This window comes from Rhipicephalus sanguineus, chromosome 10 (assembly GCF_013339695.2).
Source record: "Rhipicephalus sanguineus isolate Rsan-2018 chromosome 10, BIME_Rsan_1.4, whole genome shotgun sequence".
Lineage (NCBI taxonomy): Eukaryota > Metazoa > Arthropoda > Arachnida > Ixodida > Ixodidae > Rhipicephalus > Rhipicephalus sanguineus.
This window is the reverse complement of record NC_051185.1, coordinates 7,842,328-7,860,113: the sequence shown is the minus strand read 5'-3', so window position 1 is coordinate 7,860,113 and position 17,786 is coordinate 7,842,328. Positions and strand designations below refer to the sequence as shown.

The 17,786-nt window shown below is 47.2% G+C and overlaps 3 protein-coding genes across 5 annotated transcripts in view; 2 read left to right on the top strand and 1 right to left on the bottom strand.

Annotated features, from left to right (window-relative positions):
• LOC119406953 (uncharacterized) overlaps nucleotides 1-17,786 on the top strand; it is a 487,035-nt gene that overhangs the window by 249,056 nt on the left and 220,193 nt on the right. The window lies entirely within an intron of this gene.
• On the bottom strand, nucleotides 3,372-11,751 carry LOC119406942 (zinc finger protein 16). 2 transcript variants are annotated; one of them, XM_037673729.2, is made up of 3 exons: nucleotides 11,472-11,751; nucleotides 8,866-9,863; nucleotides 3,372-7,821 (listed from the first exon to the last, which is right to left on the bottom strand). In XM_037673729.2, exons 1-3 carry the CDS (start codon nucleotides 11,495-11,497, stop codon nucleotides 6,434-6,436), a joined length of 2,412 nt encoding a protein of 803 aa, XP_037529657.1. In that variant the 5' UTR covers nucleotides 11,498-11,751; the 3' UTR covers nucleotides 3,372-6,433. The 2 variants fall into 2 exon arrangements, with proteins under 2 accessions (XP_037529657.1, XP_037529656.1); XM_037673728.2 differs by lacking the exon at nucleotides 11,472-11,751 and having other exon boundaries at nucleotides 8,866-10,842.
• LOC119406943 (adenosylhomocysteinase-like 1) overlaps nucleotides 11,865-17,786 on the top strand; it is a 277,734-nt gene continuing 271,812 nt past the window's right edge. The window contains exon 1 of one of the 2 annotated variants that reach the window (XM_037673731.2): nucleotides 11,865-12,225. In XM_037673731.2, coding sequence (XP_037529659.1) covers nucleotides 12,097-12,225 — 129 coding nt within the window. In that variant the 5' untranslated portion in view covers nucleotides 11,865-12,096. The remainder of the gene's footprint in view (nucleotides 12,226-17,786) is intronic. The other variant, XM_037673734.2, reaches the window with a different exon arrangement.

Sequence of the window (17,786 nt, the reverse complement as noted above, 5' to 3'; positions counted from 1 at the left end):
TCTTTGTTGGGAACACCAGTGCAAAATTTAAGAAAACGTGGACAGACAAAGATACACACAACGCAGGCCACCGTGTTGCGTCCATCTTTGGTTGTCTGTCCACGTCTTCTTAAATTTTGCGCTGGTGTTCTCAAGATCATGCAAACGTGCAATCAACTAGTCTGCCAGTACCGAATCAGCAAGTTAATTTCTTTTTGTGTTTTGTGCCAGTGTGATTGGTTAGGAAATGCACAAAGGCATTTTGCAGGAATAAACGGTATTCGTCTTTTGGGCTTCTGTACTGGCCATCAGTTCAGTGACCGCTGTTGCTGTTCGCGCAACAGTGGGCACGAACATGTTATTCGACATTTAAACAGCTAATTCCTGCAAATTTGTCAGTGTCGCTTTCGGCAACTTGCCACGTGGTTCTCATGTTTCGTTATTACAGCTAAATAGCTTTGAAAACATTAGCATTAAACTACACTAAGCACAGAGGTAAAGAGGTAAAAATAAACAGCCATATACAAATGCACACCTATCTTATCTAATTGTTTCTGTCTAGCTGTCTTCGTTTCATGGGCATGAATGTTTCATTAGTTATGCTGATTAGATGGAGACGTCGAATAGTTCCTTACAATTCAGCTTAAACTGTCAGTGTTCATTATGTCATGGAATACATACCTTCGTTGACTGCCACAAACTGCCGTACTTAACTATTATACTTAACTATTATACTTAACTATTATATTGAAGTGTACCTGTCAGTGTAAAATGACTCAACTTTTTGCCTCAATTTGACAAGTCTCCTTCTTTTCGTTCGCAGGGTCTGGTATTCCTCGCGGCGAACGCGTTCCTAGGCAGTAAGCAAATAAAAGGCTCACTGTATGTACAAAAAGAAAAAAAAATTAAAAAGAAAGAACGGTTTGTGCCTGTGTTGTTATCTACAATTCTCATTTGTGAACATAAACCCTCGAATGATTGCCTTGCAGAAATGACGTTTTCCCTGTGAACCCTTAGGTGGCAGTTCTTTACTAGAAGTGTTAGTAACTGTGAGCTTTGCCATCAATGTGCTGTGATAATGAGGTTAGTATTAACAGTTCGTCGACTCCAGCTTCACGACTCTCCACGTATTGCAAGAGGTTCTGCCCAGGCGACTTTAGAATCTGACTTGATTCCACAATGATTTGTAAACTTTGGAGACAGCCGGTTTTAAGAACTTCAGCTTTGCAAGCGTGACTGCTGATAAAAAGTGTCGCAATTGTGCCTTAGAATTTATTTACATTATCGCTTCTATCACTACCTCCATATTTCCATCACCATAAGTTTTGATCTCACAGTTCACTGTTACGTTCTTGTAAATCTCCCACCTGTTCAAGTGCAATTTTTAAACTCTCTCACCTTTTGATATCATCATTACGTTAATATAATGATCATGAGTGCCTTCTAATTACAACTGTTTTGTGGGTCTTCAGAGGATTTCCCCACTGTTCACATCAGCCATTTTTATAAGTGAGGTGCAGGTGTACAAATGTGTTCATGGCTCGGATAATTTTTTTGAGAAAAGAAAAATCTATTAACCAAGACAATGGTGGTTGAATGGGAACTTTGCCACTGTGGATTGGCTTTGAGACGGGCGACACAAATGAACAAAGATGTGCTACATCGATGGCCAATGAAAACTGTGCTTAAACGTTCCCCAATGCTTTTCTAGTAAAATGCGAATTTTACAGAGCAACATGTCAACCCTCCCAATGGAAATGGCTGATGTCGAACCATGCATATTGCACACATCAAGTGATAACTGAGTGCTAGCTAGTCATATATTTTGCTTTCAATTGTTGCAGAGTTGTGGCTGGAACATAGGTTTAGCATTACCATTTTATCAGAAATGGCTGGAACAGAATTGCTGAATACGTCTGATCTTGCTATATAAAAACGGGAGGACTCATTATCCCCTGTGTTTTTTCACGATTTATGTGCGCAAGTCTGTGCTCAGTTGCACTATTGTGTCATCCTACATTGCAGTTTCATAAGGAGCCTCTGACATTTCCAAATTCTGTGATATCAATAAAGACCAGAATTGAAGAACACAAACACCTGTGTCCGTTTCATTGTTAACCTTTTATTTTTCTTTGACTGCACTGAAGCGGCAGCAGTACAGCGTCATTCTTTCAAGTCCGCCACTAGCCTTCATCAAATAATTTACTCATTGGCACTTGTGAAGTGACAGTTCACATGCTATAACGTATGTAAACTTCGTGACAAAAAGACTAAAGCTTCACCGGAGAATGGAAATGTGATGACATGCGCTTCTGGGAAAACTCTTGACAACATCGGGAAACCACGCATCATTTCATGAAAGTGACACCAAGACTACATGGAATTTACTAGTACTACAGCGGAACCTTGCGAATGTTTTCGAAGCTCAAAAGTTGAAGAATGCAATCGTGTGCAACTAGTTGGCATGGCAAGTATTTACCAGCTACTAAATGGCATCAAAAATCATCGCAGGGTTCTACTGTAGAGAGATCCGACGGCAAAACTTTGGTAATCACCAAGACAGGCTATGGGAGCCAGACAACTTCACCTGAGAAATCGATATGAGGACGAGTACGTATACATGTGAAACTTGTAGTTTGCTCACAGGGTAGGTAAAGGACATTGAAGGAGTTGGCTCGCATGGTTGGTAAATGACATTTGAAGGAGTTCATTCACAGGGTAGTTAAATGAAGTTTCAAAGAGTTGGCTCTCACAGGGTAGGAAAGTGACATTTGATGGAAACAAAACTACAAGTTCCATTCCTACAACATGTGGATCATTCAAGTGTCCCAGGCATGTTGACACGTATCAATAAGCTAGCACAATGCGCACTCTCAGTGTGCTCTGCATGACAAGAAAGTGACACCTATGGGAGTGGCTGTCAAAACGTTTCAGTGGTGCATTTCTTGGCATACAAAAAAATATGCAATGCCAACATGGCTGGATGCGATCATGGTGATTGCATTAAAGGAAAACTTCGGTAATTTTAGAGGTCAATGATTTTCAATAAGCTGGGTATGTTTCTTTGCAAGTTTCCGTCACTTATGCCAAATTGCAGGCCGAAGAGATATGCAGATTCTTTACAAATGAATTTTATTGATAGCCCCAACTCTCCAACCTGGCTTCCCATAATTATTGGCAACATTGTGTGTGTGACTTCATTTAGGGCAAAGCGATGGAAGTGACTGAACCGAGGTGCCACTACAGCGTCTGCTGTCCAAAAAGAAACAATCGCGTGTGCTTGGCCAGCGCTTCGTTGGTAGGGCGTGCGAGTTTCAGTTCATTGTGGGTTTGCATGCGATAGGTAGCAAGTGGTGTTGCGTTGTGGGCTGTGCACGCCTGCTAAGGTATAATTACCTTAACAGTCACTAAACACTCTCGGCTAACGATTACCCTACGTCTCGATATTAGTGTTTGAGCTAGCAGTGTCCGTTTACTGCACGGAAAGAACAGTAATGCCATACCGGCTGAAGAGTGCACATGCGCAAACATTACCGTACAGAAACACCTTCCGTAACGTATACAGAGTCCACCATGACCATGCCTATCTGTATATGGTAATAAGCTGTGCATTGTGCAAACGGTGGCTCGTGCTTGGCTTGTATAAAATTTCATCGACCCTAACAATGCGATGTGGAGCACCACTATCCACAAACTTGTGCACTCTTCCCATAGCAATATTAAAGTTTCAGATTGTGTGCAAACTTTTTAGCGTTGACATTATACCCGATTGCGCCAGCCGCATGGACAGATAGTGCCATCTGGCGTTGGAATGCAAATCCAGACAAGCACATAACTAAACAGGTATGCTCTACTTCATGGAAGAGGATGTAGTTGGCCTCCAAATGCGTCTGAATCGCAGCTGTCATTGTCCGACAGCTCCCAGGAGCTTGTGCATGTGGCACGGTCAGTCAGACATGGTACAGCTGTTGCGGCATGGTCACCTTGCCACTTAGCGTCTGCTCTTCGTCGCTTTCATAATACACGCTTGCGGGACCGGCATGCCTTGCACGATTTCCAGTTTTCACCAGCTTATATGCCGCGCAAGGAGAGTACTGCCCAGTTGGGTTTCGTTTTTGCGCTATTTTGCTTATGTAAGATTATTGTCCAATTTGCAGGGTATTTCTACTATTGGACCCATGATAGGAGCATCTCAGGAACATCGAAGCACCACTACTTTGACATGATAAAAAAAATCGCCGAAGTTAGCCTTTACAAAGCGACTTAATGCAATCACCTGATTGCAGCTGGGCAGAGTTGCCAGATGCTACCGAGCTAACAAGCAAATAATCATCGCAAAAGAAGGCCAAAAGAAGCGAAAAGTTAATAAATTTTTTCATACTTGAAAATATTTTTAATTGCAACAAAAAATGCCACTCAATTACGAAGGGGAGTTGAAAAAAATCACATTAATTATTTTGTACAGTGAAAATATGCGCAACTATAAAGGAAAGCACATATTTACTTTTTATCATTGTCTCCAGGGTACACTCTTCGTTCGGTTACATGCACATTTGCCAGTGCATGATTAACGTTACTTGTTGATTACCCCCACGTATGTTTGACTTCAACACTCAACTACACAAAGTCGTCGACAAACTCCCTATTGGTGAATGTGGTGATCACTAAAATAGGTATATTTGCTGGAAAACTGCAAATGAGCCCAGAAAACGCGACAAGCGACAGGAAAAATCTACAAGCGACTTGGCGAAAAAAGAAGCCCAAATCTGCTTATTATAAGCGGAACTGGCAACTCCGCAGCTGGGTCAAAGTTTAGGCAAATCAGCCACCTGCTCACGATTCCTGTGCAGTCTGCAGTGCTATACTCGCAGCTACACCAGACACTAGCCCCACATTTCCCTCTCTCAATTTCTGTAGGGAACTATAAGTCGCACCACACGAGTAGGAAATTGCTTTGTGAAGCCATCTCCCACTTCCAAGGCTCAGGCCTACAATTTTACAATCCCTATCCAGAAGCATATGAGGCAGTGAGAATAGACAGGATTGTCACTTGCAAGACACCGCTAATCTTCATTTTAGTCACAGTCTGTGGGGTGCGATTGGGACAAGATTTTTTTCTCACCACATGCAGTCACTGCATATGCAAATTAAAGCTGCAATGGCATGTGGAGAATTCAGACCTGCCACATTTAAAGACTCGGACACAGCGCAGTGCATCAGGCCATGGCGGTTGACATCAGATACGTCACGCTGGCAACACCTGGAGAGCCAAAAATTTACCCCATGGCACAGCGAGCATGATGTATGAGGGTAGGACAAAATTGGAAGCTTTTAACCCAAGTAGTGGCAAAACACAGTTGTCATGGACCCCACAGACATTCCAAATCCAATCGGTTTTCAAACTTCCACAGCAACTCGTAACGAAGCTGCTTCTCTGTGCAGTGCCTGACAAGATGCTGCGAAACACTGTTCTCCACTGCTTTTGACTACCATCATTCAAGAGGGTGTCAAGCATAAGTTGTTACTAATCCTACTTCAAACCATCTATTTGTGTTGACCGCTTTATATGTCCTCCCAATTTATGAATATGGCCGTTTGCACATTGTGCAATGCCTATATATCAAACTAGGTAGGGGACTCTTATGCATTAGAACCATACCTCAATTATGTTACTTCAAGTAGTTACTTTGAAAACACCCATCAATGCCAATGCTTTAACCACTAAAGGCTTTTGATAGTATCAACAATCTGAATATTATCTACAATGAATTCACTGCAGCAATCATAACAACCATACATACAATGAAAGTTATGCTTCGTTGGTCCGACAAAAACCAGTTGCACAGTATGGGATGGCCACCACTAAACCAGTCCAAGTACTAATAAAGATATATCACTGATTGTGCATAGGGTAGTCAATCTACACATGAACAGCTGGCCTCTCTTCAGCAATGTTAAGGAGGAACGCTAAGTAGATGTGAGTTTGTGAACGTGATGATGTGCATTGGGACTAGCTTCACCAGAGTTACTAAAGCAGTGATGTCAACTCACAATCCTTGAAAAGCCTGTGGTACCATCAGTTAGTGCAGAAACTACACAAGTTGGGTGGCTCAACGAGCTACGCTGGTGTGCACCAACCACCAGAGATCTTGGCACAAGGAAAATAGGTGGCAGCATATAAAGTGGTTGCACTGAATATCGCCGCCTTTACAGGAACTAGTACTTGTGTACACTGAAAGAATGTATTTACACTTTTCTCACTGCCATTAAACTCATGCTGTGAACCTTGCATACAACAAAAATAAAACACACAGACGCTTCCCTCACCCGAATACTACTCCAGAATTACATTAACACTCAAGAAACGTGAAAATGGTCGTGTTTTCATGCAGAACACTTGCTTGAACAAACCCAATGATGTATGAGCAGCTTGCTTCAGTTCTTCTGAAATAAATTAAAAGAATGTCATAAATGGATTCACGTTACTGAGTTCCGAGGAAGTGGCACTGATTTCTGAAGAGGAGTTCAGAGGTTCGTTCAAAGTAACGGACAAGATTTCCTCGGGATTGTCTACACTCAGGTCCAGTTGTGTGTCTAGGAGTGAACCCTGTTGGTCCACAAACATCATGCTGGACGAGTCGTCCAGGCTGGAGTGTGACTGGAGGGCCTGGATCTGTGACAGTGAGAGCCCCGACGCCTGCATTTGAACTACCAGGTAGCGGCCTTCGGGATCCGTCGGATCCAGCTGCGAGTCCGTCGAGACATAGGTGTCGTCGAGGCTCAGCTGTGCCGAGTCGACCAACATCTGCCCCGCGCTGCTAGAAGTCTTGCGCGGTCTGTAGGGTGCCTTGGCGGTGGCGTTCTCGCCGTGATGCTTCTCATGATGCTCCTTGAGCTTGTCTCGCCGCGAGCTGGTGTAGTCGCACTCCAGACACTTGAACGGCTTGTCGTCGAGGTGTATCCGCTCGTGCCGAACGAGGTGGCTGCGCTCGATGAAGGCGCGCCCACACACGGCGCACACGTGCGACCGCACCGCCGTGTGCGTCCGCATGTGGGCTTCCAGCTGGCTGCGTTTCGGAGAGACGTATGTGCAGCCGGCAAACTGGCAGCGGAAGACGTTTCCAGTGTGCAAGCGGCGATGGGAAAGCAGATGAGACTGGTACTTGGCCGTGAAGCCGCACACATCGCAGAGGTAGGGACGGTCGTTGCGGTGGCTCTGCAGGTGCTGCTCCAAGGTGCACTTGAGTGCAAAGGCGCGGCCGCACAGGTCGCACGCAAATGGACGCTCGCCGGTGTGACAGCGCATATGCGCCACCAGGTTGGTCTTCTGACGACACCGGTAGTCGCACGCGCCGCACTGGTATGGCCTCTCATCCGTGTGCCTCATGCGGTGCAGGAGTAGCAGTTGTATCCGCTCGCACTTGTACGCGCACGAATCGCACTGGAACGGCCCCTCGCCGTCGCTGCTGAAGTGGTGCTTCATGTGGGTGTAGTACTCGCGGTTCCACTTGCACGTGTACGTGCACATGGGGCATGCATACGTTTTGCCCTTGCCGTGCGCCTTGGTGACATGCTGTTCCAGTCTCGCCGCGCCGTAGCTGACGTAGCTGCAGTGCTCACACTTGACGCCTGCTTTCCAAACAAAGGATGGCAGCTTTGCTGTCTGTCCGTTACTCGAGTCGTCCGTAGTGGCCTCGGGCTCTGAGGTCTTTGCAGCTTCGGTGTCTTCCTTCCCGACCAACAGGTTGCGGAGAATGTGGTGTTTTTCGTCGCTCTCGCCTTCCGTGCTGTTCTCGTCGTCGACTGCTGCCTGCTGTTGACGAAGGTGAATCACGTCCTCCCCTGAAGTTAGAGCAAGGAAGAAAAAGGTGGATGTAATAAAACCACAACGGGAAATACGTAAACACAGCTATGGTGTTCTGGTACTCAGTAAAGTGCGACAGTACACTACGTCAACACTTGCATGAAGAATGAAACAATCATGCTGCTCCGTGCAAGTGCCCGCTAGCCACTCTTATTGTCGGTTGGTAATATACAGTCATTGGCATTATTAGCACCACTCATGTGCCATTCTTGTAACTCCATCAATGTAGAAAGATTGTGCAGGAAATATGAAAGTTAAAAATAAATTTAAGGGTTTTACATGCCAGAGCTTCAATCTGGTTAAGGGGCACATTGTAGGTTGGGTGATGTGGGCTAACTTTCAGCACCTGCGTTGCATACTTTACATTCATATAAACCTAACTACAGCAGCGTTTCTGCATTTTGTCTCCACTGAAATAGACCTGACAGGGCTTGTACTGAACCTGTGATGTCATGCTCGGCAGTGTCATAGCAAATGTACTGTGGTGGTGAGTGTGGGGAATGCCACTGGAATTACAATTATTAATACCTGATGTGAACTACTTTTTCATGGTGTGCAGATTGTTCCTGCAATGGCTCACCATGACAAAATTAGCAATATAATTGCAGGGGTTCTACGTTACAAAACTGTGATATGCTTATGAGGCACATCTTAGTGGGAGACTGAATTATTTTGGCCACCTGGGGTTCCTGCATGCTGGCCTAAAGGTGTACTTACATGTTTGTACATGAGTCATTTTTGTGTTTCACTCCCATCAGAATTCAGTCTACATGGCCGGGAATCAAACCCTTGTCTATGTGATCAAAGTACCGAACTCTATGAGGCACTGTGTGGGCTAATTGGTTGATCATTAAGCATATGGCAGTGCACACCGGGTGAAAAGACGACACGAAACAAAAGGACATACACGGCGCTTGTGTATGTCCTTTTGTTTTGTGTTGCCCTTTCACCTGGTGTGCGCTGCCATACGCTATCAAGTGATCAAAGAACACACACTGTTGCGTAGAAGCAGAATCACTCACCCATCCCCAGCGTATTCTCACTGCCGTCATCTTCGTCCAGCAGCTCGCCACAGTCATCTGACGACAGCGTCTCGTCGTCGTCCTCCTCCTCTGCGGCCGACCTCGGAGCGCCAGGTGAGCCCCGTGCCTCCCCCGACATCTCCGCGCACAGAGCTTCGATGGCTGCAGAGACGGCAAGGTTCATGAAACTCTCCCAGTCGCTCTCGGGTGCCTGCGAGAACTCCAGCCGCAGCTGTTCCCGCTTCTCGGCACTACTGCACTTGGGTGCCTCCACCATGTTACTGTCTAGCGTCTCGAGCAGAAAATGGAGGCACCGGCGACTGAGCTTAAACACCGGGTCACGGCTTAGACACTGAGAGAGCGTGTTTTGGTCGATAACCGCCCAGTCAACGTACGTGAGCAGCAGACGAAGCCAGCCTTCTCGTTCTTCCAGGTCGTGCGAGACCCAGCGCGTCACTAAGTTGAGCAGCGGAGCGCCCTGCGGAAGACAGAGCCTCCGATCCGAGATGAATGCCACGAACCGCTCCCTGTCCAGACGCAGTAGCCTTGGGTCACTGAGGACGTCTTCCACATTCTCGCTCACGAAACTTGCCACGGCCTTGAGTAACGTAGGAACATTGTTGGCTTCCGCCATCTCCCTGATGGCGAGGCAGTTGGCCAGATTGAGGTTGTGCTCCAGGTATTCGGCGCAGTAGTTTTTGAGCTTGAAGATGAGGAAGTGGTTGGAGAGCTGTAGAAGGTCCGCGACGTTTCCCCGGTGAACGCTGACGCAGCCGGAGTACATGTACCGCAGGAACGACTGGAAAGCGGCTTGGTTTCGGCAGGAGATGCTGAGGTGCTCCACGGCCACTTTCTGCATTCTCAGGATCGAGTCGAAGTAGGGGCTGCAGGCAGCCAGCACGCTGCGGTGTGCCCGATACTGGCGCCCGTCCACGTGCAAGACGACGTCGCAGAAGCGCCCCCTCTCCTGTTGCTGCCTCAGTTTGTGCATTACGCAGCTGCAATGGGCGTTTTCGGCGAAGTTCATGACACTGCCGCTGGCAAAGCCCGCGCGAGGCGCCATTTGGGGGAAAGACCCTCTCTTAGACACTTCGATCGTTCCACGTCATGCGAGAAATGTTCGATCACTTGTCGGTGGCGTAGAAGAGTGACGCGAGCATCGCCCTCATACTGAGTTGCAACAAACTCCCATTACTCATGTAGCGTGTGCAATCTAAGCGATCGCAGGGGAAGTGTTGAAGAGACTAGGAAGCTCATCGAATGCCACCGTCCCCAGTTTGGGTCCGCTCACTGTGACAAGGCGAAACCAAAACAACACAGGCAATGGCTACAGCTACAGTAGGTCGAAAAACGAATGAAAAATAAATCAACGCAAGTTTCGTAAGTGCAACTTGAATGTTGCACTATGAAAAGTGCCGATCGCCAAGCCGGCACCGTTTCGTCGGCACCTCGGGGTGTGATAACGGATCTGCCTACCGAGCGCAAGCCATCATTGTACGACGTGACGAACGTTACGCAAAATAGGTCGCAGTAAGCAAATTATCAGTGAACACAATCGAAACTGGTAGTCTTACCGACAGAACGAAACAAAAATAAAGCGGGCGGAGGGGCTGGTGACGGCGGCAGTACATCAGAGGAATCCGACGGCACTTGCTCGCACAGTTATTAGGCCTAGGGACGAGTAGGAGTCTTGACCCCGGCGCGACATCTGACGGAAACGAACGGGCAGCACTCGCCACGAATTAAGTCCACACAGTGAGGACTAAACCAAATACAACAAAACACTCAATTTATGGCAAGGTGAATACGTAACCGCAACGAAGTCACGCAACGCGCCGACGAGGATTTACCGATCCCCAACGTTTGACAGCAGGGAAGCCAAGCAGCAGGAGACTGATGGTGTTGCCATGGTTACGAGAAACCGTAGGACGCAGGAGATCACGTTATGTATCCAGTTCTTATTTAAAGAGTAGAGATATATCCACAAAACTCAGCTCAACAAACGGCCTGAAAATGTGCATTTCAGGGAATGCAAAACACAACAAATGATGCCTCGAAGAGAAAACGTCAAAGCTTTGATACGATGAACACAACATAGACGCCCACAGTCGGGTCGCTTTCAAGATATTGAAACGACAAAATTTACTTTTTGCACGTTAGCAGTTCCTTCCATTTCACAAGTGATCTTTCCTGACGTACACATGAACGTTTTTATTTCATTTCATCGCGTGTTTAAGGGCTGTCAGTGCAAGTGCACATGGGTGTGAAAATGTTTTGTCTTTGCGCACACGCAGCATTGATGTTAACAGGTGACGTTTACTTCGACTGACAAATATGAAAAGGCTGTTGAACCATCTACGACTTCCACGTTACCACAGTGCTGAAACTATGTTGCAACACAGAGCTGCAAATAAGTCGCTACGTGCCTCAAACACAAGAACTGTTGATTATGCTTTTGGTATTAATGGCGGATCACCAACTTAACCGGCGCTTTGAAACAAGCACGCGCTGATAGCCGCTCTAGTTGCGTTGAGCATAACAGGCACCGTAACTAATTGAGATAACAACCTCCTGAGCTCGAGTAGCAAGGAGTACGAAGTACTTACCGCTGACACCTTCGGGAGCAACACATCCGAACCGTTGCAGATGGTGAAGTGACGCTCAGGCCCGAACAAAGGGCATTATCGATGCTCGGCCAAGTTGGAAAACGACTTTCGGTCCATCCGAGAGCCGTCAACACGATCCTCACTTTCCCGGACGTTAACGGCGACCGTCAGGCGAGTTCCGTTTCCAATTTTTCGAGTGTTTCTCTTCTGTGAATGCTAATTTTCAAACAGCCCAGGAAACAACGCAGCGGCAGCAGCGGCTTTCTTTGGCAGGGGAGAGAAAGTGGAGGCGCGGGTGAGGAGGTTTGGAGAGAGGCGAAGAGGCGTGGCGGAGAGAGAAATGAATGAGCGAGAGAGAGGCGAGACCGAGGCTTTTTTTCTATTTCTCCTTTTCGTCGCGTCAGAGGCGAGCGCATTTTGCGGAGCACCGGTCGTTGTCGGAGTGCGATGGTGGACGTCTCGAGCTTTGACCAGGCCAGTAAGGACCCCAGAAGCGGTCATTAACCTTGTAGCTCAAAACCTCGCGCTTTTCACCACCGTGTGACCGTAGTTCCGTGCGCGCCAGGGGACATCCTGAAAGCCGGCCGACCGGACTGTCTGGACGAGCAAAAAACACCGACGCAACATGGCCGACGTCGTGGAGTCAACTCGCTTCGAAGTGGAGCTCCAAGATTCGGCCGGCCTGCTTTCCAAGCAGGCCGGTTCACCCTACATCAGGGATCGTAAGGCCATCGACGGTTCGAGCAAACCCAGGGTAAGCAACCGTCGGCTCCCACCGACGGAGGGTCGGAAACTCGGACAACGTGCGCTGGTGCCGTACGTGAAACAGCCTTGCACGCCGCTCGCTCGCTCGGTGGTCCTTCAACGTGTGCGCGTGTGTGTGTTTGTGCCTTTTGCATTTGTATTTTGCCGTCCGTCACATGTCCACGGTTTCTGAGCGAAGCGACAAGCGCGTTCCTTTGACGGGCGGCAGTGTGGTTTCGCTGCGGTTTCACCCCCCCCTCGTTTTGCGAGGCGTGCAACGTAGCGATGCGTCAAAAACCGTCGGGAGGTATGAATGACAACTACCGTTATAAAGCGTCGCTGGCGTCCCACGATCTTCGCAAAAACTTGTGTGTGTGTGTGTGTGTCGAGGTGCCTGGCCCAGTGCGCGGTGTTTTCCATCAGTATTACGTGGTCGTGCGTATGCTACGCGGCGTGTTGCCGTGGCCGCCGTCGTTCCCGTGAGCCATACGACGCGCCTTCGCGGCGGCGGCGTGTATTGCATTGCACGCCGTCTGATTGCGGTTACTTTGAAATCGAGTACGTCAGTGTGCTCGTGTGTTCCTTGCACAACGCCGTCTGGTCTGCGGCCGCTTTGAAACCGAGTGCGTGTGTGAGCGAAGGCTCCTCGACACCACCACGTTGTAGATAAAAAAAGGAGGCGGTGCGAAAGGAGTGTGGAGGTAAAGAGGTTGTCGGAGAAAGAGATGCATTAGCGAGTCGCGGAGACATCGGGAGATAATTTATTTGTTCCCATGAGCGAGCGGCTTGTGCGCATCGGTTTTTTGTGAGTATTGGGTATTTTCACCGGCATCGGAGGACGACGAAGTTGCGACATCCCGTGACACACAATAAAAAGGCTGTTGCTGAAACTGCCGTCTTCTTGCGCTTTCTATTTCTACACCAGTCTCTTGCGCCATGTGAGATTCAGCTTTTCTTTTTTTTTAATTTTGATCGTACCAGTGCGCCCGCTACATGTTTCAAAAGTGGGATGTGTCGAACGTTCGCTCCCTGTTATATTGTTTTATCCCCCCCCCCCTTTTTTTTAAATGTTTTTTTCTGTCTGTAATACTCGACGTGTGGAAGACGTAGGCGCGTCAGGCGCTTTATTGATGTTTTGTCTACGATGTTGTTTTGCGTTTTGTGCGCGTTTTCGTCGAAGATAGCCCATCGCCGGTGTTTGGTCACGCGGCAACAAAATTCTTCGAGGACAGTGAATGCCTAAGATTGTAGCGCAGCACACTGGAAATGTGCGCGTATGGGGGCCGCTATTTGGCACGCGTTCATATTAGGCACTTGTAATTTTCACAACACATATATTCTGACATCCGGAGGGAAGCGTACGTACTCGACAATGCAGCGACATAACATAAGTAACCGTGTTTTAGTACTGCACGCATACTGTACATAAATCACACACAAACACAGTACTCACGGATTGTAACAGGACAATTTAGGGCTAAGTAAGGCGCATGCTTTTGTTTCTACCGTATTCAGTTTGGGTCATATTGGCGTGATTTCGACTCGAACGCGTAGATCAGAGCCACGGTTATCTTTAGAAATTAGATTCTTGGCGACATGACGTGGTTATTACGAGCAATTGCGATACAAGTCGTAATACAAAAAAAAAAAAATTGATGTCGCGCTTGAATTTCTTTCGTTCGTGGATCAGGGACGCTCCAGAAGCTGGAGTCAGATTGTCAAGGGTTCCGATGGAACACGTGACAAAAAGGAACCGTGCTTCGAGGTCGGTAATTGGCTGATTCCATTACTACGTCAGGAACGTGTATACAACCCTTGCTCTACGAGCGACGTCCTGTTTGGCAACGATGGTTACGATCTAGTTACGAGTTGAATCGGGAAGAAACCTGTTGCACACAGCAAGTTTCAAGCGTTCAGGTCTCGGGATGTACTAATGCATTGAACATTGTTCAGAACAGCTTCCCACGACAACACACAACCTTGCGTTATTATTATTATTTTCATGTAAATCGCTGACACAATAGCCAAGTTGGATGGTACTTGAAGTAAGATACAAAACGCTTCCCGATGTCTATAAATACTGGGGAACTATGGGAGGGTGTCTGTAGACCTGCTAACATGACTCGTAGTAGGCATACCATATTTACTCGGATCTAAGCCGACCCCCCCCCCCCCCCACACACACACACACACGCTTTCGCACATCATTTTTTCGAAAAAAAAAAAAAAACATCGGCTTAAATTTGAGTAACTATGGTATTAATCTTAACGCTTTGAGACGGACTGTTCTTGAAATCGGCCGGCGTTGCAATTAAAAATTTTCCGGTGTAATACGAATTGAAACGACACAGATGGTTCGTGATATGATACATAATTTCACTTTATCCGAAGTGATTGCCACTGACAATTATAAATGTCTGGCCTTCACATTGCTACACGGTTGTGGTTAGATGTTGTAATTAAGGTAGCATGCTCTTGCAGTTCAGCTCTCGTGTTTTTTACCATTTGTCTTCGTCCATGCGTGACGCCCACAGCACTAACCTAGCCAACCAACTACCTTGCCAATATCTCCTCAGAACGGGGTTTGTTATGGGTTATACGAATTCTCGGATGGCACGAGCATTCTTTGAGGTGTATGCAACCCTCCATCGTCGACGTTTCACTGCTATATTTCCACTAGATACACGCATGCAAGGTACGGAAAGGGAACTCTGACGGCGCCACGGTAAACTCTATACATCAGGTGTCCATGTTGTGGCAAACTGGTTAAAAACAGCCCGGGCAGCTAGAATTGTTTTTATAGAACTCGAAAGGGAAATTAAATCTTGAGAAACAACTCCTTGGTTCGCACTTTCAGAACTCTTTCAGAATTATACACAGCCGACATTATGCTTCTGTTTAGCATTCGTTTAAAACCAGTGTCACACAGTGCACTGCTGATTGCGAGTGGGCCCGATCAGGATCAGACTTCTCAACTGTGACTAATTCCTGAGCTACAGCTTGCGCAAGGAAGCCAATCACGGTCAGTAAATTCTATCCGGATTAGGCCATCAAAAGTGACCATGTGACACCGGTATGAAATAACGAAAAAGCGGAACATGTCATGGCTATTTTATGACTGTATTTCAATTGAGTGATATCACTTTTAAAGTTGAAAAAGGAATACAGATATATATTCCCTAATTGTCTTACTTATCATCAGAATGTGCTTATACCTCGTCTGTGTAATAACATCAAGCAAGGCGCGCTTTCTTGTTTTCAATGTGTATTTGTAAATGACTCAGCAAACAAATATATCGGAAAAGTAAAAAAAAAACCGCACCGCGAGGAGGATCGGACGGGCATGCGCACTTAGTTTGTCTGGTCCATTTCGTTGTGCGGCGTCTCTCTCTTTCTTTTTTTTTTTTGCGCCGTTGGCAATTACGTAAGAAGCGTGTTCTGACAACTTTGAGTGCCGTTGCCTTACGTAACGCTGCATTACGTGCCCGGAGTGCGCCGGTAGTCCATTAGAGTTTATATGGTGGACTCGCAGGGACCATGTAACAAGACACGCGGGGAGTGAGAGTACCTGTGGGTTGTCATGGTTACAGTGCGATGCACAGGAAAGGAGAAAGCGCACTCGAGGATAGCAGATGATTGGGCAGTGTGGCCTGGGGTAGTGACAAGAAAATTTGCAGGCATATGACCCTGGAATGACTCGGGAGTGAAGCCATACCACCCCCAAGATGGCGGCCGCCATCTTAGTAGGGGCAGGATAAAACGTCAGCGTTCAACGAAGAGCATTTTCCTCCCACGTCCTACAAGGTTTTTTTTTTGCGGAAAATGTTTTCGGACACATACTGCTCAATGTGTGCCTTTGTGTTACTGGTTTCCTCAAGAAACTTCATAATTGTGGCAAATTTTATTGGAGATCAGATCCTCAATACTTGTGTCGATGTGTTACCTTCGTCGGGAACAACGATCTCTTATTTGATGAATAACCTCTTATTTACATTAACAGAGCAAAACCACTTAATCTCTATGCGGGCACCACACATGGACAACATGTTTTCGAGATAATGGGCAGGCGAGAGCTGGGTGTACTTTTGCCGGTAAGGCGATGGGAGAGCTTCCACTCCAGCATTTTTTTTAGACCTCCTGTAACATTTTTATCGTGCCCGTGGTAAGATGGCGGAGGTCTGGTTTCACTTTGGAGACATAATTTCCACTCCAGCACTTTGTTAACTGCCTTGCATATGACGGAGTTTGTTAAGGAAAGAGAAAGAGGGAGCTACTCGTGGCAGTATCTGAACTTATTCACATATGGGAAGTACCTGAGCGCGTGGTACGCAAGCGGTATATAAAATCTCGCTAAAATGCTCTAATTTCTAGTTTAAAGCAGGGGCGTAGCCAGAAATTTTTTTCGGGGGGGGGGATCAACCATACTTTATGTATGTTCGTGCGTGCGTTTGTATGTGTGCGTGACTATATACGCAAGCAAAATCGAAAAATTTCGGGGGGGGGGTTTGAACCCCCCCAACCCCCCCCCCCCCCCTTGGCTACGCCCCTGGTTTAAAGCATGGCTTCGAGGAACATTTATGGCATGGTATTCACCCAGATCTTCCACGAACCCACACCCCAGAAAAATAAAAGAAAGCCTTGAAAGTAGAGCTCTGCCAGATCTCTTGTCGATTAATTATAATGGAAGCAAAATACGACGATGACGGCGACGATGTCTGTGGATGCGCAACGAAGCACTCTGTATGTGGCATATGACCCGAAGGTCGCGGAATGGAATCCCGGCCACGGCGGCCGCATTTCGATGGAGGCAAAATGTTAGAGACCCGCGTGCCTAGATTTCAGGTACGCGTTAAGGAACCCCATGTTGTCGAAATTGCCGGAGGCCTCCACTATGCGTAGTCTTTCATTATCATATCGTAGTTTTGGGACGTTAAACCCCAACAATTATTATTATTAGCATGTGGCATGTGTGTCAACGACAGCGTTAACGAAAACGCCGCGGGCCCTTGGCAGAGGGGCATGAAAAGCAGCGTGATTTTTGGTGACCTTCATTCTGCCCCCCCCCCCCCCCCCCCTCCAGCACCAGTATCGTGGAGGTCTGGCTGGCGCATACAATTAACATGCTTAGTGAGAGCAGAAGCCGTCATTCGTATGTCGTGCGACACGCGTATGGCTGATGTGTCTCGGTTCGTTTACGAAACTTGATGTATTATTCACGCCGAATTTCATAGCATGAGTTAGAACATGTACTCGCAAGAGGAAGCAGTGGCTTTCGCTTTTACTTAACTCATAGATGCCCAGTGGGATGCACTCTAACATCGCTATTTCTTTAGCTGATGACTAGTGCCGCCTAGAGCACATCAAGCAGGCCTCATTCTCAACGTGTGCTGAAGAGACGTCATGAAGAGAAAGAAGTGCACGTGAAATGCCGACCGCTTTCTCTCGGTAAACGAGTGCTTTGTACGAAATACGTCATGGAATGGAACAAGTGCAATGTCGGTGTGCTCGTGAAATGTTTCAAGGCACCCGCACATAGCACCCATAATGCCCAGTGTCCTATATGTATAGGAC

Excerpts from the sequence above, each read along its gene's own strand:
- LOC119406942 (XM_037673728.2), bottom strand. The coding sequence starts at position 9,928 with ATGGCGCCTCGCGCGGGCTTTGCCAGCGGCAGTGTCATGAACTTCGCC. Across the intron at positions 7,822-8,865 it reads TGAGAATACGCTGGGGATGG|GGGAGGACGTGATTCACCTT; the intron begins GTGAGTGATTCT and ends CTCTAACTTCAG.